Source organism: Delphinus delphis, chromosome 19 (assembly GCF_949987515.2).
Source record: "Delphinus delphis chromosome 19, mDelDel1.2, whole genome shotgun sequence".
NCBI lineage: Eukaryota > Metazoa > Chordata > Mammalia > Artiodactyla > Delphinidae > Delphinus > Delphinus delphis.
Genome location: NC_082701.1, coordinates 57,316,608 through 57,341,463, shown reverse-complemented (window position 1 = coordinate 57,341,463; position 24,856 = coordinate 57,316,608). Strand labels below are relative to the sequence as shown.

Here is a 24,856-nt window from a genome sequence, read left to right as displayed (position 1 = left end):
GCGGACGCGGTGACGTCGAGTGCGTCCCGACCAATCGGCGGGCGCTCGACGCCGGTGGCGGGACTTCCGGGGCGGGACTTCCGGGCCCCGGACCGCAGTCCGCAGAGGACGCGGATGGCCATGTACCGGATCCTGGGCGCGGGCCTGGCTCTACGTCTCCTGCGGGTGGCGGGGCGGCGGGGCCGGGGCTGCCCGGCGCGCCTGCTGCCGGGTCCGGCGGGAGGCCGAGCGCCCGCGGCGGACGTGCCGCCGTGCCGAGAGGCGCCGCGAGGCCTGGGCCCGGGCCTGCTGCCGCTGCTGGCAGGTGAGGGGCGCGGGCCCGCGGGCTGGGCGGGCCGGGCGGGCCGGGCCGGGCGCGGTGACCTCAGCGCCCCTTCCCGCAGCGCTCGCCTGGTCCTCGAGGCCCGCCCCGGCGGAGCAGGAGCAGGAGCGGGAGCGGCAGGGCGCGGGCGGGGCGGCGGCCGGGGACGCCGAGGCCGAGATCATCCAGCTGCTGAAGCGAGCCAAGGTGAGGGCCTGCAGTGACGGTGACACCGGTGGACGGAGGCCCGGCGTCTCCAGTGCAGGTAGAGGCGGCGCCGGGGGCAGCGGAGTTAGCCAGCGTTGGGGGTGAGAGCGCCGGCCGGGAGAATTGTGCACACGTGTGGCGTCCTGATGGTGCAGCTTAATGCGGGCCGTGCGCGGTTTGGTCCTTCTCTCTCTCCCCCTCCCCGGGTTATCGCGTCTGTTCCATTGGGCTGACTGCTGCCACCTGGCCAGCAACGTCCACACTGATGCCCGCAGACGGCGGGGTGTGCCGATGTGCCAGCTCCTCTTTGAGGCTTCACCTGCCCCAGACTAACCCCTGATCTTAAGTGCCCCCCGGACACCTCCCTTCACCGTCTCTTGTTTACTGCTACCTACCTAGTTTTCCAGCCTGGACGCTTCATAGTCATTTTTAAAACTTGTGGTCCCTAACTACCACCTCCTGATATACTTAGAGTCCAGCAACAGATCCTTTTTGGATTTTGCCACCAAATCCAAAATATTTCTCAAATCTGCTCCCTTTTCTCTGTCTCTCCTGCTGTCACCCTGGCCACGCTGCTGCAGCCTCCTAACTCCAAGTCTGGTCTGCCCTATTGGCCCCCTGCCACCCAGTCTTCATGCAGCAGCCAGAGTGATTTTTTTTTTTTTTTTTTTTTTGCGGTACGCGGGCCTCTCACTGCTGTGGCCTCTCCCGTTTTGGAGCACAGATCCGGACGCGCAGGCTCAGCGGCCATGGCTCACGGGCCCAGCCGCTCCGCGGCACGTGGGATCCTCCCGGACCGGGGCACGAACCCGTGTCGCCTGCATTGGCAGGAGGACTCTCAACCACTGCACCACCAGGGAAGCCCCCAGAGTGATTTTTTAAATGTAAATCGGATCGTATCACTTCCTTGCCCATAAACCTTGAATGACTTCCCACAGCATTTGTGATAGAACCCGAGCTCCCTGCCGTGGCCTGAGACCCTACACGATCCACCCTACGTTGCCTACCTATTTGGCAGTTATCGTCAGGCTCACCATCCTCCCTTCACATCTGTTGCCTTCATTTTTCTTTTTTTTTTTAGAAGGAATTAATTAGTTCTTTTTATTTTATTTATTTATTTTTGACTATGCTGGGTCTTCGTTGCTGCGCGGGCTTTCTCTAGCTGCGGCGAGCGGGGGCTACTCTCTGTTGTGGTGCGCGGGCTTCTCATTGTGGTGGCTTCTCTTGTTGCGGAGCACAGACTCTAGGCACGCGGGCTTCAGTAGTTGTGGCACACGGACTTAGTTGCTCCGTGGCATGTGGGATTTTCCCGGACCAGGGCTCGAACCCGTGTCCCCTGCATTTTCAGGCGGATTCTTAACCACTGCGCCGCCAGGGAAGCCCTTGACTGGTTTTTGAAGAACCATTTTCTTCAGCCTGTACCTACTCTCTGTTTGGGTCATTTTCCTCACAATTTCTTATTTGGTTGACTCTTTCTCTTCCTTCTTACCTCAGTTTAACTGTCACTTCCTTGGAAGGCTTCTCTGACTCCCATTGAGGGGGGACCCCTTATTGTTCCTTTCTGTTGCTTTTCTTCCTAGCTTTTATCATTAGTTGTCATTAAGCTTACTTGTCCTACAAGGTCACTTCCAGCCTGCAGGAAGAGAGAAAGAGGATGTAGGGCCAGCAGCTTCCTTATAAGATTTGATAAAAATTGCTTACATTCCTGCTGCCTGCATCTGTTGGCCAGAGTTTTGTCATGTGGCCAAACAGAGCTGCAGGGGAGGCTGAACTCCCTGTCACCATTGTAGACATAATGCCTGGTGCATAGTAGGAGTTCAGTCAGTATGTGACGAATGAATGAATAACTTCCTTCTGTGTGTTGGGATATATAGCTGTACCCACTTCCGTGTGGTAGCACAGGCGTCTGCTTTCTTTATATTTCATTTTCTGTTATTTTCTTTGTTTTCTCTTTTCAGTTGTGCATCATGAAAGATGAGCCAGCAGAGGCAGAGCTAATTTTGCATGATGCTCTTCGTCTTGCCTATAAGAGTGATAACAAGAAGGCCATCGCTTACACTTACGATTTGGTAACTCCTCTCGCCAGTCTGAGCCATTGATGATTAAGGGTGGATGCAGGAGAAGGGTGGTTAGGCACCTGATTCATGTTTCTGACCTGCAGCAGGCCCTGAAGCTCTTTGCTTTTTGTTTTTACTAAGTTTTCTTTTGGTTTCAATTTTTATTGCTCTTGGGGTGTCACAAGACGCCTCAATCCCAGACAAAAAAGAAATGAATATCATTAATATTTGTTTCTTCAGTGAAGAGTGGATCTAGATTTGGTTTGTCATCGTCAAAGTCTGTTCGCGTATTTGTTCTCACACCATTGCTGTACTTTGCTACTGGCAGATCAGTGACATACTTTTCTCTGGACTATTTTTTTAGCTAGAGGGTGACAGCAAAGGGGAGTCTTTAGCTTAAATGTTTTGAAGTAAATAGGAATACAATGCTCTAAACTGAAAAACAACTTGTAATTAATTTTCAGATGGCCAACTTAGCATTTATACGGGGTCAGCTTGAAAATGTAAGTAAATCACTTTGTAATGTCATGAATTTGTGAAGGGCTAGCCTGAAGGAACCTCTGTTAGTAAGGGTGCAGGCTAAGCTGCTGTAACAAAGAGACCCCAAAATAGAGTGACTCAAATAAGAAGGAAGCATATTTCCCTTTAATGCATTAATCCAGAGGTAGCTAAGCCCTGAAGATGGGTAGGTACCTCTGCTCCATGAAGTGGCCCAGAAGCCCAGGTTCCTTCTAAGGTAGGTCCTCATCTGCGTAAGAGAGCTGGCTCACCTCCAGCCTACAGGAAGGAAGAAGGAGAGGATGGAGGGCAAGCAGCTTCCTTATAAAGTGTGATTTAGAGATTGTTCACATGTGTTCTGCATGCATCTCTTGGCCACAGCTTCATCATGTGACCACACCTAACTGCAAAAGAGGCTTGACCTGGTAAAAATTGAGGAGAGTCTAACTAAAGAGATGGAGAGGAGGGTGAATATTAGGGGGTAGTTTCCAGTTTCTGCCACAGTGGGTTTGGAAGGGAAGTTAATTTCTGAAGTTGGTTTCTACTCATCACAGAATAGTTTTCAAGGTGCCCAGAGGATGTGCAGTCCTGGTATTTTAGTCTGTTTTCCCACCACAAGGTTACCTTTTTCTTTGTATATGTGAGTGTAAGTGTGTGTGTGTGTGTGTGTGTGTGTGTGTGTGTGTGTGTGTGTGTGTGTGTGTGTGTGTGTGTGTGTTGTGTTTTCCAAGGAATGGTACATAAGACTAGTGCTTAGAATCCAGGGTCATCTGGATAGGGGACCCAAATAAAAATCTTTTCCTTGTGCTTTTAGGCGGAAAAACTTTTTAAAGCAACAATGAGTTACCTGCTTGGAGGGGGCATGCAACAGGTAAGGACGTGACGTAGGATTGCTCCCTAGCTGAAGCAGTTTTCAAAAGTCTTACTTCCTGTAAACTCCATCCAGCCCCCACGTGTGCTTTGGCCAAAGAGTTGGAATTCTTTTTCCCTAAGACTGGTATAAAATTTGCCAGTCTTTCATTCATGCAAGAGCATGGTATCTGAGGAATTCACAGTTGCCTGATTCCTCCAAAAGTCTAAAGACTATGGCTTTCAGGTCAGAGTCAGTCTAGAAGTTGATCTGAAATACCCCTTGAGGAAATTTTACTTGTTATGAATTTCCTTCATTTTTCTTTTCCCAACAGGAAGACAATGCAATAATAGAAATCTCTGTAAAGCTGGCCACTATTTATGCTGCTCAGAATAGGTAAGTATAGTCAGAATCTAGGCGTGGAGGCAGCCAAAGAGTAGGGCTGTGGGCAAAACGTTGGCCCTGGGATGTTGCTTACTTTTCATTTACCTACTAATCACCTGGGTCTCCAGAACTTAGGTGTCACACTCATAGTGCTCCGTCCCTCACCTTTGAAATCTTGAGTCTTTTCTGGGCTTGCCCCTGCTGTTTCCATTAGCCTGCTGAGCGGGACATGCGGCCCTCGTACCTTTGGCTGCACCGTGACAAGTCTAGGCAAGTTTTCTGTTCCTGCTTGAACTGGGAAGGGAAGTTGTACTTAGAACCTTAGCTTAGCTTTTCCTAGGAGAGTAGGGGGCACTGTAAAGGCTGCTGGGGATAATGTATTTTGCTGGTTTAGGGATCAGCAAACCAGGAAGTCAGGTATAAAGTTAAATGATGAGAGAGTTGCTGTGGGAATGTCTTAGTGGCTAGCTCAGCGGGCAGCTTTTAAAGCCCATAGAGATGATCTGGTAGCTAGGTTTCAGGAAGCAATACCCAGGAGTGGAGGAGAGACCTGCAGGTGGGACCAGAAAGCAGTGCTGAGTTAAAAGTGTTAGATGAACCTGAGTTGTTACAAAGGAGGAGGAGTCTGCGGGTGCGCAGGAGGGGCTTTGGGGACAATCCGGGTGTGTGCCGCAGATGAGAGAGGCCTGGTACCTTCCTTCTCTAGGTGGGGTTCAAAGAAGAAACCCTAGGATGTAAGCAGACAGCTCCTCTAGAGAGTTATATTTTGGGGTAAATTTAAGGAAAGACCTGAGTAAGCCTGGCTTTTCCTTTGCTTTATCGTTGCTGCAGAAGTTGGGTACCAGAAGTTTGGAATGGCTCTAGTCAGCAGCTCCTTCATTCTCAGCGGGACCCAGTCCGTCTCCTGGCATTTGGTTGGGCAACAGGACTAGCTACGGGTGGGGCGTGAGCTCCCAGGGCAAGAAGCAGCCCAGAGATAGTGACGGCGGAGGGTAAGGCACGCCCGTGGCCTCCTACGAGGTAGTACCCACTAGTAGTTCGCCTGCAAGTTACTCAAAAGTGTTTTTTCATTTTGATTTGTTAAGAAACGCATGAGACCAGGGCCAGGCCCTGAGGCTGAGAAAGGCTGATACAAGTTGGGAGGGGTCGTTGGTAGACATTTTGCTGTGACTCAGGATGCCTTGTGGGCAGCCTCCCCCGTTCCGTGCCCTGATCGGATAGGGTCCCTCCTGCCAAGGTTTGGTTCTTCTGAGAACAGCAGAACAGTGGGGTCATCTGGCAAAGCACGAGAGGAGAAGAGGTGAGCTTGGTAGTGCCACCTGTGGTGAGAAGCTAGGAGCCAAAATGGAAGAGCAGAAACCAGGGCTGAGCTTGTGGATGGAGACGGAGTTTATGTCGTGTTTCTGTGCATCTCTGTAGAAACCAGCAGATGACCCTTGTTCTGTCCAGAGTCAGTCTCCCTGCTGCCTGGGTGTCCTCTCCAGTTGACTGAGGTCCTGAGAGTGGGGCTAAATGCCTTCTAGTGCCCTAGCTAGGAGTTCCCTTTCTGTAAAAGAAACTTGCATCAAAGACCTGCAGCTTGGGAGAAGTGTAGAGCTAACAGACCTCCAGAAACTGAGTGAGGTCAGCAGTTAGAATCCTCACTGCCGGGGCCCTCGCCTCCGTTGGTAGTGTATCACTTTGAGCAGGGGTAACCTCCTCACACGTGGAGGAGCTGACCCCTCTGAACTGTGTTAGTGGGAGGTGAGGGAACGGCTGGTCATGTTGGTTATTGAAACTCTGTCTTAAGTTAACGTTAATTAGGTGACCAAAAAAAACCCAAACTTGAGAAAGGGCAGATTGACACCTCTTATAGACTTTAAACAAAATTCCCTCTTCCCGTCTTGCACTTGACAATGTAAACCTGAGCTGGAGAGATGAGGACAGAAGAGCACTTTGTGAAAGGTGTGCAGCTGATTGGTGCTCTTTGCTTTACAGACAGGATCTGGCTCTTGCTGGTTATGAATTCTGCATTTCAACTCTAGAGGAAAAAATTGAGAGAGAAAAGGAATTATCAGAAGACACTTTGTCAGGTAGGGAAACCTGACTATTTTTTGGACAGTTGCCTTTTTTGCCACAAAGGGCTTCACTCTTCAGCTGCGGTAAAGGAAGCAGAAAGGTATCTGAATTGGGGGGAAAGTTACTCATTTTGGAAGCTGTGGCTGTTTCTAAGGTCTCAGAGGGTTTGGAATTAGATATTTTCTTTAAATGACTTGACCACTGGTGGTGGTTGTTTTTTTTAGCCCCGTGGTAATATCTTCATAATATATCTGTTGATTTTTATTATATATCATCTCTGGAAAATTGGGGAGCAGAAAGGGAAGTTTTTTCTCTTGTCTCTTGGTTCAGCTACCAGTCACAATGCTAATTAAGTACCTTTGGTCCCCAATGTCCACCAGCTATGAGAAAGGAAGTGAAGCTCATGTTTTGTCTGTCTGTCCTCATCGCGGAGGGAAGAGCATGAAGAGTCATGCTGGGAACAGAATGGGGTGGGCGGGACACTGGCTCTCAGCCATTCGGGTTCCTCCCTCTCTCTCTCTCTCTCTCTCTCTCTCTCTCTCTCTCTCTCTCTCTCTCTCTCTCTCTCTCTCTCTCTCTCCCCCCCTCTCTCCCTCTCTCCCTCTCTCCCTCTCTCCCTCTCTCCCTCTCTCCCTCTCTCCCTCTCTCTCCCTCCCTCTCCCTCCCTCTCTCTCTCTCTCTCTCCCCCCTCCCTCTCCCCCCTCTCCCTCTCCCCCTCCCTCCCTCTCCCCCTCCCTCCCTCTCCCTCCCCCTCCCTCTCTCTCCCCCTCCCTCCCTCTCCCCCCTCCCTCCCCCCTCCCTTCCTTTGTATCATTGATTTACAACGTTGTGTTAATTTCTGCTGTACAGCAAAATGACTCAGTTTTACACATATAGACATTCTTTTTTAATATTCTTTTCCATTATGGTTTATCCCAGGAGATTGGGTATAGTTTGCTGTGCTCTACAGTAGGACCTTGTTGTTTATCCATCTAAATGTAATAGTTTGCATCTGCTAGCCCCACACTCCCAGTCCGTCCCTCCCCCCAACCCCCTCTCCTTGGCAACCAGGAGTCTGTTTCTGTTTCACAGATGAGTTCATTTGTGTCAGGTTTTAGATCCCACATATAAGTGGTATCATATGATATTTGTCTTTCTCTTTCTGACTGACTTCATTTAGTATGATGATCTCTAGGTCCATTCATGTTGCTGCAAATGGCGTTATTTCATTCTTTTTTATGGGTGAGTAGTGTTCCATTGTGTATATGTACCACATCTCCTTTATCCATTCATCTGTCAATGGACATTTAGGTTGTTTCTGTGTCTTGGCTATTGTGAATAGTGCTGTGAACAGAGGGGTGCGTGTGTCTTTCTGAATTATAGTTTTGTCTGCATATATGCCCAGGAGTGGGCTTGCTGGATCATATGGCAGCTCTGTGTTCAGTTTTCTGAGGACCCTCCGTACTGTTCTCCACAATGGCTGCACCGACTTACATTCCCACCAACATTGTAGGAGGGTTCCCTTTTCCCACACCCTCTCCAGCATTTATTTGTAGACTTTTTAATGATGGCCGTTCTGACTGGTGTGAGTTGGTAGGTACCTCATTGTAGTTTTGATGTGCATTTCTCTAATGATGTTGAGCATCTTTTCATATGCATTCGGGTTTCTTAATGTGGGTTGAAGTATTGGGAATTTTCAGATTTGACAGTCATTCAGTAGCCCTGATTTCACACTTCCTCTTTGCCTAGAGCTAGCATGACGCTAGAGATACAGCGGCCAACTCTGTTGTCCCTAAAGCAGTACATATGGCTTCAAAGAGTTTTCTGTAGTCATGGGTCTTCCAGTTCTCCCTTGAACATGACTCAGTTTTCCTCCTTCATACTCCACTGAAGCCCCCCTTATTAAGGTCACCAGTTCTCAATCCTTATCTTACCAGCTCTACTTACTAGCAGCTCAACCCAGGTGGTCACTGTCTCCTACTGGAAACCCTTCATTCGCTTGGTTCTGGGACACCTCACTGGTCCCTTGCCCTCCCCGGGTCACCTGTAAAGGTAGTGGGCCTCAGGGCTGTCTTCGGCCCACTTCCCTTTTCTCTCTGCCCTCACACCCTAGGAGACAGCAGTTAATCCCATACCTTTAAATACCAGTTTTACATCTTCAGCCCCGGCCTGTGCGTGAGCTGCAGGCTCATGGGTTAGATGGTCTACCTGACACCCTGACCTGAATGCTTAATGGTCACCTCACACTTAACGTGTTTGAAATGGGTCTCTCTTTTTTTTTTCCTGCATTGATTTAACTTTTTTTTGTTGACATATAGTTAATGTCTAATATTATGTTACAGGCGTACAGTATAGTGATTCACAGTTTTCAAAGGTTATACTCCATTTGTAGTTATAAGATATTTGCTATATGTTCCCCATGTTGTACAGTTGTACAGTGTGTCCTTGTGGCTTATTTTGTGCCTCTCACTCCCTACCCCTGTAGCGCCCCTCCCCGCCGAGATGGGCCACCTGGTCTCTGCCCCTCACAAGCTGGTTTCTCGCGAGGCAGCCCGTTTCGTATACCACCATGCACCCGGTGCTTTGGCCAAGAACCTAAGCAGCAGCTGTGATTTCTTCCTCATTCCCTACGTGTCATTCACCAGCAAGTTGTACTGAATCAGCCATCAAAATGCATCCACGTCACAGCCGTCTCAGCCTCTTGCCCTACCGCTCTGGTCCAGGCTGTCATTGCTTCTTGCCTGGACTCCTGTAGTCATCTCCCCACAGCTTGTCGTGCTTCCCTTCATTCCCTCAGAGGATTTACTGCCCCCCCACCCGTTTGACACCATCCTTCCACCTTCGCCACCCGGCTCTTTTCTCGCTGTCGTACGTTCCCAGCTCAGTGCCGCCTCGGGGCCCCGTGCCTGCTCTTGTCTCCATGGCCAGTAGCCTTCACCCAGGCCTCTGCTCAGGAGGCCAGCCTGCCAGCCAGTCTTCCCACCTGGGCGCATTCTGAACCTCTCTCCTCCTCTGCTTTGTCACCCTGGGAAGTCGGTGTGTGTGTGTTGTGTGCTTGAGCTACTGAAGTTCATTTTTGTTCAAGCGTTTTTAGTGTCTGTCTTCCCTGTCAAAGAGGGAAAGAGCCTTCATCTGTTTTGTTCACTGCTAAATCCCTAGGACCTAGAGTAGTGCCTGCTACATAATAGAGGCTCAGTAATAATTGCTGAGCGAAAGGGCAAAAGGCCCAGCAAACACTGACAAATGTCAGTGCAGTATGGAAGTGCTTTGAAGAAATTCACAAAAGATGTAAAAACAAGTTCTAGCTGTCAAATAAGTCACTTTTGAACTATCCACATCCTTGCTATGTTTCATTTATACATTGACTGTAGACAGTTGCTTCAGAGTATAAAGCAGTCTTTTCTGACTCCAAAAGCAATACAAGGGTGTTGAAGAAAATTTCAGACAGCATTAAGAAGAAAATAAAGATCACTCATAATTGTATTAAGAACTCCTGTTTAGGGCTTCCCTGGTGGCGCAGTGGTTGAGAGTCCGCCTGCCGATGCAGGGGACACGGGTTAGTGCCCCGGTCCGGGAAGATCCCACATGCCGCGGAGCGGCTGGGCCCGTGAGCTATGGCCGCTGAGCCTGCGAGTCCGGAGCCTGGGCTCCGCAACGGGAGAGGCCACAACAGTGAGAGGCCCACGTACCGCAAAAAAAAAAAAAAAAGAATTCCTGTTTATTTTTTGGTGTATGTCTTTCTAGGCTTGTTTTCCTCTAGCTATTTACATTTTAATAAGCAAATGAGTCACACTTACATGACTTCTTTGTAACCTGATTTTTTTTAAATTGGCTCTCTCTTTTTTTTTTATAAATTTATTTATTTATTTTTGGCTGCATTGGGTCTTCGTTGCTGCGCGTGGGCTTTCTCTAGTTGCGGTGAGCGGGGGCTACTCTTCGTTGTGGTGCGCAGGCTTCTCGTTGCGATGGCTTCTCTTGTTGCAGAGCACGGGCTCTAGGCACACAGGCTTCAGTAGCTGTGGCTCGCGGGCTCTAGAGCGCAGACTCAGTAGTTGTGGCGCATGGGCTTAGTTGCTCTGCGGCATGTGGGATCTTCCTGGACCAGGGCTCGAACCTGTGTCCCCTACATTGGCAGGCGGGTTCTTAACCACTGCGTCACTGGGGAAGTCCCTGGTAACTGCTTTCTTAAAGATAATAATCTATCATCATTATGTGCTTATGTTAATTAATATATACTTGGGTCTCTTTTAAGGTTTTCCATTCTGATTTATTCATCTGATGACTCATAACAGTATATGTTGTCTGAATTAGGTGTTTGAGTTATCATTTGAGTTACATGGTGATACTGGTCTCACACATACTTCTTTTGCAAAAATTTTTCCCATTTGGTTTTCACTCAATTTCCATATGAATTTTAGATATTTTTCATGTGAATTTTAGCTCTTTTTGTTCGCTCCCCAAAGTGCTTTGAGAATGAATCGTTAAATTTGTGTTATGTTTATAAATTAGTTTGGGGAGGTTGCCTTCTGAATAAGTTAGCATTTGACTACAAATAGCAAAAAATTTCAACTAAATTAAGTGTAGCCGTGAGGACACTGTTCTGTCATGTGACTGGCGGTTTAGTGAAAGGGGGCGGGGCTTTATGGCTCACGGAGGTCCTGAGGGTTGTGATCTCCCCATCCATCCTCACTGACACTCTCAGTGTGCTGGCTTTCACTTCACACTTTCCTTGTGGTTGAAAAGTGACTGTCAGATCCCAGGAATCTCATCCAGAAGTGACAGTGTCCACTTCTTGCGTGTTTCTCTTAGAATCAAGGTAATTTTTCCTGGAAGTCCCCGCCTAGATTTATGCTTGCTCCCTGCGGGCCAGATCGGGTTACGTGGCATTTCTAACCCAGTCCTTGGCAAGAGAAGTGGCATTAGCATGATTGGCTAAAACTGATCAGGATCCATTCCTGACAGAGGTTCGGAATCCCGTCTGCTTGAATCATGTGAGGAAAGTGGCTGAGACCAACGGCAGCTCTGCTCTCATCACGCCGCCGTCTTCCCATTCAGGGACGTGGTCTGCTTCTCCTTACAGATCTTTTCAGGTAGATCTGACAGCTGTTCTGTTACATTTGATTCTAAATGGGCACCTTACTAAACTATTTGCTTTTGAGTTGATATTCACACTATTTCCAGATATATAATTAGAGATTTGGGAGGTCATGATAATTGTCTTTTTTCAGATAGTTGTACTTCTGTGTCCCTACTCCCTCCCCTTACTAAATGTAGTTCATTGGCCATAACCTCAGAACATTAAGTAACAGCGGTGCTGGACAACTTTGTCTTGTATCTGATTTGGTGCAAGACCGTGTGAGCAGATGTATTATTACGTGTGGAGCATGTCAGGCTTGCCGGTAACTGGTTAATTGCTCGGTGTGCTGCTGGGTAATAGTTGATGCTGACGTTTTATTTAGACTTCCACATTTATTTTGTTTTGTGAGATCCATAGTGTATTTCTTGAGCTTCTCATCACAGGATTGTATTAATGTGATAAAATGAACTGGCATGCTTTCTGTGTTTTCTGGAATAGGTGTGGGGTATTACATGGAGTGATCTAGTCCTTGGAAGTTGTAGGATCTACGAAACCACATGGCTCAGATCTCCTTTAGAGTTGATTCTCTGGCAGCTTTTGTTCTTCTTTCTTCGGTTACTTACACATTTAAGTTTCTTCCATTTTCTTGAGTTGATTTCAGTACCTAGGACAGTGCCAAGACCACAGCTTAAATAAATACCTGTTGAATAAGTGAATGCGTGGGTGAAAGAATTTTGGAGACCTGTATTTTCCTGGAAGAAACTTACTTAGGAATTATATTTGTAAAGCATAACTTAATGATATTCTGTTATGTATTCAGGATCATATTCCTTTCCCAGTTTTTAATTTTGTGGATTTATTTCCTTTTTCAAAGAGAGTTTTCCCACTGATTCCTTCCTCCTCTCCTTGAGATGAGAGTTTCATTCATTTTCATAGTTTAAGTAAAACACTTCTGGAGAGTTGAAGTATTTCTGGTGGCATATTTGGTTTCAGGAGTGCCTGAAGTCTGGCGCCTGGTTGGAATTCTGGCTTTTCACTTAGAACAGCAGTGGGACTAGACAAGTTACTTATGCCCTCCTCAGTTTCCTCATCCGTACAATAAAAGAACAGAATGTGCCTTACAGCGTTGTTATGGGGATTCCATGCTCTAGGATTGAGGCGGGGGCTCAGTGAGGGCTTGGAAGGAGTCTGCTGGACTGTGGTGCATCTGCCAACCTAGTTTCTTAAATGGTTTAGCGCCTCTGTGTTTACCACTCTTAATTATGAAGGGACTCCCTGACTCTTTTATTCATAGTTTCTCCTGTTTTTTTGTCGATTTTGTTGACCTTGTCAAAGAGCCACCTTTTGGTTTCATTTTCTCTAATTTTTTTGTTGTTTTCTACCTCCCTTATTTCCACTCTGATCTTTTGTATCTCTCCTGCTTGCTGTGGGGTTTATTTGCTCTTTTTCTAGTTTCTTAGGTAGAAGATTAGGTTGTTGATTCAAGATCTTTCCTAGTGTAGGCATTTACAAACTATACATTTCCCTCTACTGTGTTAGCTGCATCCCATAAATTTTGGTATGTTGTGTTTTTATTTTCATGTATCTCAAAATATTTTAAAATTTTTCTTGTGATTTCTTCTCTGATCTTTTGGATATTTTGGAGTGTGTTGATTAATTTCCATATATTTGTGAATTTCCAAAATTTCCTTCTGTTGTTGATTTTTAAGTTCATTCCATTATGGTCAAAGAACATGCTTTGTATGATTTCAGTCCTTTTACATTTTACTGAGACTTGTTTCATGGCCTGATCCGTGGCTTATTCCGGGGATTGCTGCGTATGCATTTGAGAAGAGTATGTCCCTTAGCCGCTGGGAGACGTGCTCTGTAGACATCTGTCAGGTCTAGTTGGTTTACAGTGCCGTTCAGGTCTTCTGTTTCTGTCTAGTTCTAGACAGAACTTATGTTTTTGTGAGTTTTTTCTTTATACATATTTCTATGCTGTTTAGAGCCCCAGATATATATATCTTCATTGTGAATTATTCTTTCATCAGCAAAGTGATTCTTTTTTTCCTACTTAAGGTATTTGTCACAAACTTTAGTTTTACATTGTTGACTGTATCTTACTCTTAAACTTTCTGAGTAATTTTGTTTTCAGTATGTGTTTTGTAGAAGGCTGTGTTTGGATTTTTTTAACCTAATCTGAGTATTGTTGTCTTGTGGTAGAGAATCTTAAAACCTATTTAGAGTTAGAATTGAAAGTGATATTTGGTCTAATTTTTTACATTAAAAGCTTTCCATTTTTGTTATTTCTTATATTTTCAAGTCCCTCTTTTTTTAAAAAAATAAATTTATTTATTTATTTTTGGCCGCGTTGGGTCTTCGTTGCTGTGCACGGGCTTTCTGTAGTTGCGGCAAGTGGGGGCTACTCTTTGTTGCGGTGTGCAGGCTTCTCATTGCAGTGGCTTCTCTTGTCGCAGAGCATGGGCTCTAGGCGCATGGGCTTCAGTAGTTGCAGCACACGGGCTCAGTAGTTATGGCACACAGGCTCTAGAGCACAGGCTCAGTAGTTGTGGCGCACGGGCTTAGTTGCTCCACAGCATGTGGGATCTTCCTGGACCAGGGCTCGAGCCCATGTCCTCTGCATTGGCAGGAGGATTCTTAACCACTGCACCACCAGGGAAGTCCCTTCAAGTCCCTCTTATAGGGACGATTTTCTCACTAAACCTCCATTTATATTTTGAAAGGAAGGTACATCTATGGTCTCCAATTCTATTAAAGGGTAACCTAAAAATTTCTAAAAGACGTATTTGACTCAGAAAAAAAATTCTGTTTTCAGTTTCTTCTGTAAGATGAGGTGACTACAATTTAACATTCTCCTACCTCTCCCCACTTGTTTTTTCTCTGTAATCTGGAATTTTAGATCTAGTGGGACTTTTTTTTTTTTTTTTTGCGGTACGCAGGCCTCTCACTGCTGCAGCCTCTCCGTTGCGGAGCACAGGCTCTGGACGCGCAGGCTCAGTGGCCATGGCCCACGGGCCCAGCTGCTCCGCGGCATGTGGGATCCTCCCAGACCGGGGCACGAACCCGTGTCCCCCACATCGGCAGGCGGACTCTCAACCACTGCGCCACCAGGGAAGCCCCTCTAGTGGGACTTTTTGCACAGAATTCTGAGGCCAACTTATTTGCCTTCTCTTTTGTATATATATAAATTTATTTATTTTTGGCTGTGTTGAGTCTTCGTTGCTGCACACAGGCTTTCTCTATTTGCCGCGAGCGGGGGCTATTCTTCGTTGTGGTGCATGGGCTTCCCATTGTCGTGGTTTCTCTTGTTGCAGAGCAGAGGCTCTAGGTGTGTGGGATTCAGTAGCAGTGGTATGCGGGCTGAGCTGTGGCTCGCAGGCTCAGTAGTTGTGGCACGTGGGCTCAGTAGTTGTGGCTCGCGGGCTCTAGAGCGCAGGCTCAGTAGTTGTGGCGCACGGGCTTAGTTGCTCTGCGGCATGTGGGATCTTCCCGGACCAGGGCTCAAACCCCTGTCCCCTGCACTGGCAGGTGGATTCTTAACCACTGCACCACCAGGGAAGCCCTGCCTTCTTTTGTAAATAACCTGTTTTCTCCTGCCTGGTTACTTTGTAGGTGTCAGAAGCTCTTTAGCATAAGGTTAGGGGGTTGGTCTCTATGAATTTGCTTGGTCTGTGGTGACCCTTCATTTTAAGATCCAGTTCTCTTGAGCTTCAGTAGTACACCTTTGATTATTGCTACAGTTCTGCCTTGCTGTGTTTTCTTATTCAGGAGTGTCGTTTACCTGTATGTTGGACTCTTTCTTCTCTGTTCTGTAGTATAAATTTATTCTCTCCTCTCAGGTTCTTGTCTGTATTTTGGGAATTTTTCCAGTGTGTATTCCATATTATTGACTTATTCAGAAAAGTCAGTTCTGTCCTTTTCTTCTTGTGCGTTTTTTTTGTTTTGTTTAAGATTTCAAGCAAAAATAAAGAGTGGAGACTTTAACAAACACCTGTACACTTTCCTCGTAGCTTTGTCAAGTCTAAGTATTTTACCATATGTGCTTCAGGTGATGATTGGGGCGGGGGGGGGGAGTGTAAACCCCTGTGTACTCCTGCTTGATGTAAGTAGCAGGTAAACCATCTATTTACTTGGTTTTGGTCTTTATCATTCTTATGCCTGTTTATTACACTTGTATACATCAATAAACAATATGTTTATTGTTTTTAAACTTTTTTTTTTTTGCGGTACGCAGGCCTCTCACTGTTGTGGCCTCTCCCGTTGCGGAGCACAGGCTCCGGACGCGCAGGCTCAGCGGCCACGGCTCACGGGCCCAGCCGCTCCGCGGCATGTGGGATCTTCCCGGACCGGGGTACGAACCCGTGTCCCCTGCATCGGCAGGCGGACTCTCAACCACTGCGCCACCAGGGAGGGAAGCCCTGTTTTTAAACTTTTTATGGACTAATATGTTTTTAAACTTTTTATGAATGGCATCATACTGTACAATTGTTTCTGCAGTTTATTTTTCACTTATCATATTGCAGAGATTTATCCACATTGATACTTAAAGCATCAGGGTTTTTTAACATAAAGGCCCTGTTCGCTTGCCACGCTGTCTGTCTGTCCAGAAGGGATGACTTTACTTAGTCCCTGGGGTGGGGGTGCGGGGTGAGGTTGTGCTTTTTTTCCATCCTGGAAAGGAGGGATACAGCTAGAGGTGGCCCTGACACCCCATTGTGGGCATGTACTCACTTCTCCTGTTGATGGACATGTAGGTTCTACCTGTGTTGCTGTAGAAAATAATGCTTGGATCTGTGTCTCTGTGCACACATGCATGATGTTCCCTAGGGGTACACCTAGGAGTGGAATTGCTGGGGTGCAAATACTAGACATGACCAAATCGCTTATCAGTGCTTTTACTGGTGTACATTTTCAGTGGCAGTGTGTTAGCATTCTTGTTGCTCTATATCTTTGTTATTATTGGACTTAAATTTTTGGATGATCTGGTGGATCTGATGGAGTGTCATTGTGGCTTCAGTGCATGTTTCTCTGATTACTAGTGAGATACAGAACATCTTTTCATGTATTTATTGGCCATTCAGATTTCCTGTTCTGAAAACTGTCTCTTTATCCCCTTTGCTTATTTTTTGGAAGGGTTGTCTTTTTCTGAATGATTTGTAAAGAGTTCTCAGCTTAATGTCTTTGAGCATCTTTTTTTGAGCGTCTATTTTGTTGGTTACATTATATCTTTGTGACCTTGTCTTTGCACTCTAGGGCATTTGACAGAGATTGATGAATTCTACTGAATGTAATAGAATCTTTTGATATTTTCCTTTATAGTTTGTGTTTTCTGAGTCTTGTTTAATAAAATCCTTCACTCTTCTAAGGTCAGAAAGATAGTGTCTTCTAAATATTTGGCTTTTTTACATTTAGTCTTCAATTACGTGGAATTTATTTGTAACATGGTGTGAGGTAATGATATGATTCTTTCCTCCCTCAAGCATGGATTTTAGCTCAGGACTGTTTTATTAGTGCATCCGATTCTCACTGGTTTGTAATGACATCTCTGTACTGAACTTTCATAGATATATGCAGTGTTGTGTTGTTACTTCTGTAATTAAAACTTTTAGTTTTATTGTATCTTCCATATTTAGTTCAGTACCTTCATGTTTCTAGTCATTTCTTTTTATATATGTTCATTCATTCAACCAGTCAGTCAAGAAAGAACTGATTGAATGCCTGTGACATGCCAGGCGTATTACTAGGCACTGAGGTACAGCTGTAAATAAAGCCTGAAAGACACCTCCTCAATTTCTAGTGAAGGAAAAACACACAATAAAGACGATCCACTTAATAACATATCCAAAGATGATAAAGGGCTACACAGATAAGTTTATGAGGAAATATGTATTTAGGGGAGATGTGGGGCAGTACAGTATTTTATAGAGGGGTCGGGAAAGGCCCGACTGGTAAGAAGCCTGGAGGATGGGAGGGAGTAAGCCAAGTGGTCATCGCTGAGGGAGGCAAGTTACAGGCAGAGGAGGGGCCAGTGCAAGGCCCCGTGGAGCATACCTGACGTCTGAGTCAGCATTTGGCCCTACTTAGTTTATAGTCTGGGATCACTCAGTTATCTTGAGGGGAAGACCTCCTTTTTATTGTCTGCTCATTTCCATTTCTGATGCATCTTCATGCTTACATACTTGGGGTTACAAATTCATCTTCAGCGGGGTTCGAGAAATGAGTCTCCAGGCTGGTTTTGTTTGTTTCTTCCGGGCACTCGGGTCCGAGCCTAAATGGATGATATAGATTTAGACATCACACTGCGTGTGCACAGGCCTGTGATACAGCTTTCCGTGCAGTCATTGTTCCCTTCTAGATCCCAGCTTGGCCATTCAGCGTTCTCTTGCAGCCTCTGGGGAACATCCTGGTTTTATGCAGGGGCTTCACATCTAGTTCTCTGTTCTGCACAAGGTGAAGAATCCAATTCTGGATTCAGAGACACTCAGGCCACCCACAGAACCAACCAGAACTGGGCTTCTCCTGCATCAACACACATGCTTTCCACTTTGGGTTTTAGCTTATTTCTAATTTCTGGCCCTTGGGATTTCCTTCTCTCGGGAACTCAGCTAGCTGTGCATGTAAAAGGATATTCGTTATAATCTATCTAATATTTGAACCAGAAGGGTTTTCAGATTATCAGTCATGTTACTGGAACCAAAAACTCCTTCCACTGGTGCCATTAGTGGTCTCAGGAAGTGCCGATGGGGTAATCGGTTAGGTAATGAGAGATTCAGCTTAGCAGAAATTCTAGGATGTTCCTCGAACATGGGTGGCAAATACCTTTAGGTTCAGAGACCCTGTAGACTTTCCTAGATTATTATTGGTGGTGGGTGGGGGAACTAGATGCCTGTGCTCACGTTTTCTTAAATTCGAGATGCTCTTTTTCTTACTGATGGGGAGGCCCTATTCCTGTTTTTCTGAGTGCATATAATTGTTCCAGTAACTTACCAAGCTCCTTTTAGTCTGCCTTTATGCAAGCCTACTTTGATACACTGATGCGTTAAGTAGATTGAGCCATTCTTGGTATTCCTGGAGCAAAAACTGCTTGGTGCATTTATCCTTTGTGCATTTGAGAATTCAGTTTGCTTATATTTTGAGCACAGATTTCTGTGATGAATCTTGTTTGTTTCATAGACTGATTTTAGGTAGCTCATCTTTTTCTCCTAGGAATAATTTGTGGAAAAGAACTATTTACAGCTAAAGTTTGAAGAAATAAGTATGCTTCCCTCCCCTTCAGATTCCAGTAATCCTTTGGGGGAAGCTCTGTATAAACGATCCCAATTTATTTCTCAGCTGTTACTAGGTTATCTGATTTGTTCTTGTCTAATTTCTAACAGTGTTTATATTAATATTTCAAAGAACCATGTTTTAATTGTTATTAGTTAGAAGAGGAACTCTTTTTGGTACTTTACTAAAGGTATGAACTTTTAACTTGGCAGTGTGCTAAAGGTTTTATTATGGAGTCTTTTTATTTCTCCCTTGGTCCTATTTTTAGAGAAGTATATTGTTTAAAATTTTTCTTCATATTTTTGTTAGTACGATTTGAGTGTGCTACGAATTTAAAATGTATTTTCTTCTTAACAGTGACAAAATATTACAGCTAAAATTTTACCTCATCAGTTATTCTTTCTAAGAAGCTTTACTATCTTTTCTGCCATTCTAGTTTAATTTCCATTACAGATATCAGGGGTAATTTTCTACTAGAATTGTCACTTTATTCTTTTACTTTTGAGTTACAGTGTTGAACATATTTTCTAATTGTAAAATGTAAAAAGAGCATGCTTTTGTTAATGTAGAAATATCTAAAGAGAATTATTAACACAAATTCCAGAAATATGATTCAGTAGTCACGTTTGAAACAGTTTCCAGAATTGGAATAATTAATTTATACATTGTTTTTTGGTAAATATTTTTTTTTAAATGTTCTCCAAGAACATGGATTTTAGTGCATCTGTATATTCTCAGTCTGTTACAAATTGCTTATCTCCTTGGACCTTTGTTATTTTGTTAGTAAGTGAAGAGAGCACAGTGGTTTGTCTGTCTTTATCTGGACCTTTGTCCATTACATTATCTCCCAATAGTGTGGATCTTAAACTGCTGCTGATTTTATAAGCTTTTGCTCAGCATTCTAAAAAGAGTGCTCATAGTGAGATATATTTTTTCGTTTCAACATTTCCTTTTAATGGAGAAATATGGTATCTTTACATGTGGCATTTGTTTGGTGCCATGTTACGTTTTGCTTTTTTATATTGGTTATATTTATCCATAAACTTATATATACTTTCTACATTTATAAAAATAATTTTCATCTATATTTTTTGAAAATAAATTTGTAAGGTGGTCTATTTAAAACTACTAATTTGATTTTAAGAAAATGATTATCATTACCTTTTGTATATAACTAGGCCAAAGTAATAACTTTGGATTTCTACCTGAAGAAAAACATTTTTTTTCACTTTTACCTTCAGATATTATTTCAGTAGGTATTTTTATTTGCGTTGTTTTATGTAAACTGTCTCTTCAGTAATTGGTCATACTGTTACTTGGTAACATAGTCTTTACATTCTCTATCCCATTTGTAAGTTTTCTGAAACTTTGATGATATGGAAGGAAGGGTATTTGGTGTGAATACCTTTGCTGGTAAACCCGTCTGAACCCTTTCATTTGGGTGTCTAATAATTGTGTTACAGCAGATTATCTGAGGGAACCTCTTTTTCAAGTCCTTTGTGTAAACATTTACTTGCAGCTGAGCTGTTTGCAAAATTTCCTTTGATCTAGTTCATCACCATTTCCACATTTTTTGGTGTCATCTCTCCTGAGTCTTTACTTGTGCAGGTTGCTTTTAGTTACTGGTCCCTAGGTCTGTTCTCTGGTTCTTCTCACCCGGCATTAGGTGTTTGAAGTTTGTTCTTTTCCCGACGTTGTGTGGTCAGTTCTTGCGTGTGCTGGGAGGTGCCGTATCTGCAGCCTTTTACTGTTCTTCAGAAACTGGATTAGCTGTTCTTTAGATTCGGCTTGTGACTTCCCATTGCAGGATTCTGAGTGTTCTCTGGTTCCTTTCTGCAGTGCTGTTTTCATACCTGAAAACTTTTTCATTGGCCCTAGACATTTTCTGTTGTTAACTTATTCTTCTTTGAGTTTATCTTCACCTGGTTCTGCTAAATATTAGATTAAAATTTGAAACTAAGTGTGGACTCAGACATCATTTAATTGGGTATTGCAGTATTGTGTTCTATAAGAAATACGTATTTGGTCATTCAGATGATGAAAAATATTTGGTCTTTATTCATAGTTTCCCAAATCCTTGGAATTTCCTAAGTGTTGGGAGTGATTTTAAGTGTCTTTTGTTATGTTAATGAGGTGACTTGGGCGGCACCTAAGGACGGGCTGGTTGCAGGTGGAGCCAACCTTGGGATTAGAGGGTTGGAACCTTCAGCCTTAGCCCTGACCTCCAGGGAGGGGAGAGGGATTGGAAGGTGAATCAATGGCCAGTGATGGAATCAGTTGTGCCTCTGTAATGAAGCCGCCATCAGCATCCCAAAGGATGGGATTTGGGCCGGTGCTGGGGCAGTGGCGCCTGGCCCCTTCCCACACACCTTGCCCTGTGCCTCTTCCATCTGGCTGTTCCCGAGTTACAGCCGTTTATAAACCGGTGATCTAGTAATCTGTGAGCCACTCTAGCTAACAAATTGAACCCGAGGGAGGGAGTCCTGGGGAACCTGTGATTTACAGCCAGTTGTTCACAAGCACAGGTGACGACCCGGACTTGCGTCTGAAGTCGGGGGAGGGGGTTAGCCTGTGGACTCTGGGTGGATGGTGTCAGAATTTAGTTGGATTCTTAGATACCCTGCTGGTGACCAACTGCTTGTTGGTGTGGAGACGCCCCACCCCTTCCCCAGCACACACAGGTGGGTCCAGGAGCCAGTTTAGATGTTAATCCACCTGAATTGTCACCTTTGTGTAACAAAGTACAAGGTTAGGAGTACTTGTTTAGTGATGTGAAACAATCAGTGCGAGTCTTGATAATAAGAAAAATGATCAGGGCAGGTTGGCCACGTCTCTGCCTCGTTTTCTGTACTGTACTGGTTACATCCCAGCACTGCTCTTGTTTCCTTCCTAGTGGAAGAGAAAGCCAACACCCACCTCCTCTTGGGCATGTGCCTAGACACCTATGCCCGCTACCTTCTGTTCTCCAAGCAGCCATCACAGGCACAAAGGATGTATGAAAAAGCTTTGCAGATTGCTGAAGAAATACTAGGAGAAAGACACCCACAGGTAAGGGAGAAAAACAGGACTGTAAGACAAAACTTTCAGAATCCAGAAATACGAAATGGGGACAGGTAGTCAGCAGGTGGCCCAGGTACATCCCCCTCCTCGTGCCCGACCACCCCTCCCCTGTGCCCAACTGCTTGTTTCTAGAAGGATTTGAGGCTGCTGATGAGTTTACTGGGTCTGCCCAGCAGGGCTTACGTGAGGATTGGTTTGCACAGCACGGTATTTTAGGTACTGAATCCTATGAAAATCTTATGAGGAACAGGTTAACACACGCAGATCCTCTCCTGAGCCCCACCCATAAAATTCCAGGGGAACGTAGGGGGAAAAGGACGGTGGGACCGCATTAAACAAAATTTAAAACCACTGACATAGAATTTAAGCACAGCATGCAGAGCCTTCTGTTAGAACGGTAAACACATTGAATTGAAATCATCTGTTTTGTCTTAAGAGGTAAGAAATGGATCACTTTGTGAATGCTTGGTAACCCCCAGCCTAGGACATGAAAGTTCTAACTGGACTAAACATGTCCCAAGGCTGCGAGCGGATGAGCAGGGCGAGTTACTGGGCTCCGAATTACCTTCAGGAACGGGGGTTTAGAGCACCCCCTTCACGGGATATCGCTGAGAAATAAGACCACGACAGATACGGAATTCGAATCACGAGGTACTGGAACCGGGCCTGAAGTGCAGGAGGAGGTGAGGCCCGCCGCCCTTAGCGCCACAGCGTTTTGTAGACTCGGTGGGAACTTTCCCAGGAGCAGTGGTGGGTCTCCTCTTCCTGAACATGGGAGCGACATCGTAGTACAGTTCGGCTCCGAGGCCAGCTCTCAAGGGTGCTGAACCTTGAATAGAAGGGGATCAGATCCTGTCACTTCTTTTTGCTGTTATTTTTCATTTGCTGCGTCTCCTTTGATAATTAGTTAGCTTCATAAGTAATATTCAGCCTGTTACCTAGTGTCTAGACTTGTATCATTTTCCAGAGGGTCAGACCGATGCTGTGCAGTGTGAATGATCAATGCACCTGACTTGCTGACGCCCTGACCTTTGCTGGACTGCCAGGCAAGGCGACCCCTTCAGTGTATCCACAGTTCGTCAGACTCCACGTTGGCTCTTGAGCTGTGGAGGTGTTTGCAAGCAGCAGCTGCCTGTGTTTCCTCCCGTGTGTAGACCATCGTGCTGCTGAGTGACCTGGCCACCACCCTGGATGCGCAGGGCCGCTCCGACGAGGCCTGTGTTCACGCACAGAGGGCGTCAGACCTGGCGAGACAGGTGGAGCACCCTGAGCTCCACGTGCTGCTCAGTAATCTGGCTGCGGTCCTGATGCACAGAGGTGCGGAGTGCGGGGCTGGGCTGGCCGGCCTCGGGAGGGGTGGGTGTCAGTGGATCAGAAGCCTGTGCGTGGCGCTGAGGGGGGGCAGTGAGGACAGGATGCTCCTGAACCGACGGGCCAGTGGGGAGAGACGCAGGGGAGGCGCCGTCGGGCCCAGCTCACGTCCCGCCTGTAGTCCTGCCCTGCTGGCCTATCAGGCACATCGCGGTGGAAACGTTTGCAGTGGGACCTTATTTCTGTAGTGCTTTACAGGTTTCTAAACGTTGTCTCTCACGGAGCTCGTGTGACAGGGCACGGCCGCTTGATGGGCGTACTCTGCCATTCTGCTCAGAAACCTGCAACGGCAGGTCTCTCACCCGAACCACCGTGGGCGAAGGCCTTGGCCACTGGAGTGTGCCAGGAAGGGCTCCATGAGGTCCCGGGTGTCACGGGGTGAAACAAGGCCCCATGCCATGAACTAGACTTGTCCCATCACTTGTGCTTTCTCTTCAAAATCTCTTTCAGAATCATGGTGAAACATACATTTTCTTTATTCTTCCTTCTTTCCGGGTTATTTTAGAACGATATGCACAAGCAGAAGAGATCTACCAGGAAGCACTGAAGCGAGCAAAGCTGAAAAGAGATGAGGTTTCTGTGCAGCGCATCAGGGAAGAGCTGGCTGGGCTGTCAAGAAAAAGGAGACCTTTGTCGTAGCCTTGCCGAGCTCTGGACCCCTTTCTGTTGTAGCGAATTTATGGTAACACCTCTCATTCCAGTCCCAGTGGCACCCTGATCAATGGCTTAAATCCTCTGTCCTTGATAGTCAAGTCCCCTCACCTTAGCCTTGCTGGAGGACAAGCTGTACACAGCGTGCACTGCCACGTTTGCTTTGCGAAGAAAGCTCCCCCCCCACCTGATTTTGCTTCTGCGACTGGTATCGGTTAATGCTTTCCGTTGCAGCAGACGGCTGGTTAGGTGCTGTCCATGCTGGCCCGAGAATAACTCTAGATTAAGAGGGGCCAGTTTCCCTCTGGGGTGGGGTCTGGCATTTCAGCCAGGCGTCTCTCCCATAAGATTTTTGTCCACTGATTTGCTGCCTTCTCTTATCAACACCTGGCAGACCAGAGCTACCGGTCTCATGGCAAAGGGGGATGACGGTGAGTTATTTTCTCTTATAATTTATCTCGTGAAGCCCAGTGTGGAATTTAATGCGTAAAAAAGTAGTATCTTGGCTTGCCAGCAGCATGAAGTTTTAAAGTGGGAATTAGGCACTTGAAAGTATAGTGCCCATTTGATTATAAATAAAAGCGAACTGTATGTTTTTGTATGTATCATGTGGTTATATACAACTGTGAAAAAAGGAGGGCAAGGAATGACGACCCCCTGCGTCCCTGCTCTCTGAGCATTCACTCCTCTGCACCCGGTCATGGGTGTCCCCAAACCCTCTGACTCTGAGTGGGGCCCTGTAGGTGTAGTGTTGAAAGCTTCCCAGTTGTTCTGACGTGTCCCACTGGTGCTGTAGAGGAACCAGTGCCCTGGACCCGAGCTCAGCCTTTTGGAGTTTGGGTCTCAGTATCCTCGTGTGTAGTCAGAGTCTCTCTCAGCCCTGGGAGCATGCATTTTGGTGGATGGCCTTACCTGGATAGGCCGCTGTGTTGAGAGCTTTATCACACTGCCTCAGCATATGTAAAGTGCACAACACAGCGGGCACTGACGGTGTTTTCACCCCAGCAGTTTTGCGGTTCTTCTAAGTACCACGAAGGAACCCTGTTGTTGCTGGTACGCTGGTGGCGGTGGCAGCGGGCGGGGGGGGGGAGGGA

At 46.0% G+C, this 24,856-nt stretch overlaps 1 protein-coding gene across 4 annotated transcripts; it reads left to right on the top strand.

Annotated features, from left to right (window-relative positions):
- The first annotated feature begins 80 nt into the window (after positions 1–80).
- On the top strand, positions 81–24,831 carry TTC19 (tetratricopeptide repeat domain 19). Of its 4 annotated transcripts, XM_059997384.1 has the most exons (10): positions 81–304; positions 384–508; positions 2,467–2,577; positions 3,030–3,068; positions 3,878–3,934; positions 4,248–4,309; positions 6,275–6,369; positions 21,574–21,728; positions 22,895–23,057; positions 23,617–24,831. In XM_059997384.1, exons 1-10 carry the CDS (start codon positions 115–117, stop codon positions 23,748–23,750), a joined length of 1,131 nt encoding a protein of 376 aa, XP_059853367.1. In that variant the 5' UTR covers positions 81–114; the 3' UTR covers positions 23,751–24,831. The 4 variants fall into 4 exon arrangements, with proteins under 4 accessions (XP_059853367.1, XP_059853368.1, XP_059853370.1 ...); XM_059997385.1 differs by lacking the exon at positions 384–508 and having other exon boundaries at positions 181–304; positions 23,617–24,829; XM_059997387.1 differs by lacking the exon at positions 81–304 and having other exon boundaries at positions 463–566; positions 23,617–24,829.
- The last annotated feature ends 25 nt before the right edge of the window (positions 24,832–24,856 follow it).

Coding starts and splice junctions, on each gene's coding strand:
- TTC19 (XM_059997384.1), top strand. CDS start 115: ATGGCCATGTACCGGATCCTGGGCGCGGGCCTGGCTCTACGTCTCCTG. Junction 509..2,466: donor AGCTGCTGAAGCGAGCCAAG/GTGAGGGCCTGC, acceptor TTCTCTTTTCAG/TTGTGCATCATGAAAGATGA. Junction 3,069..3,877: donor TACGGGGTCAGCTTGAAAAT/GTAAGTAAATCA, acceptor TTGTGCTTTTAG/GCGGAAAAACTTTTTAAAGC.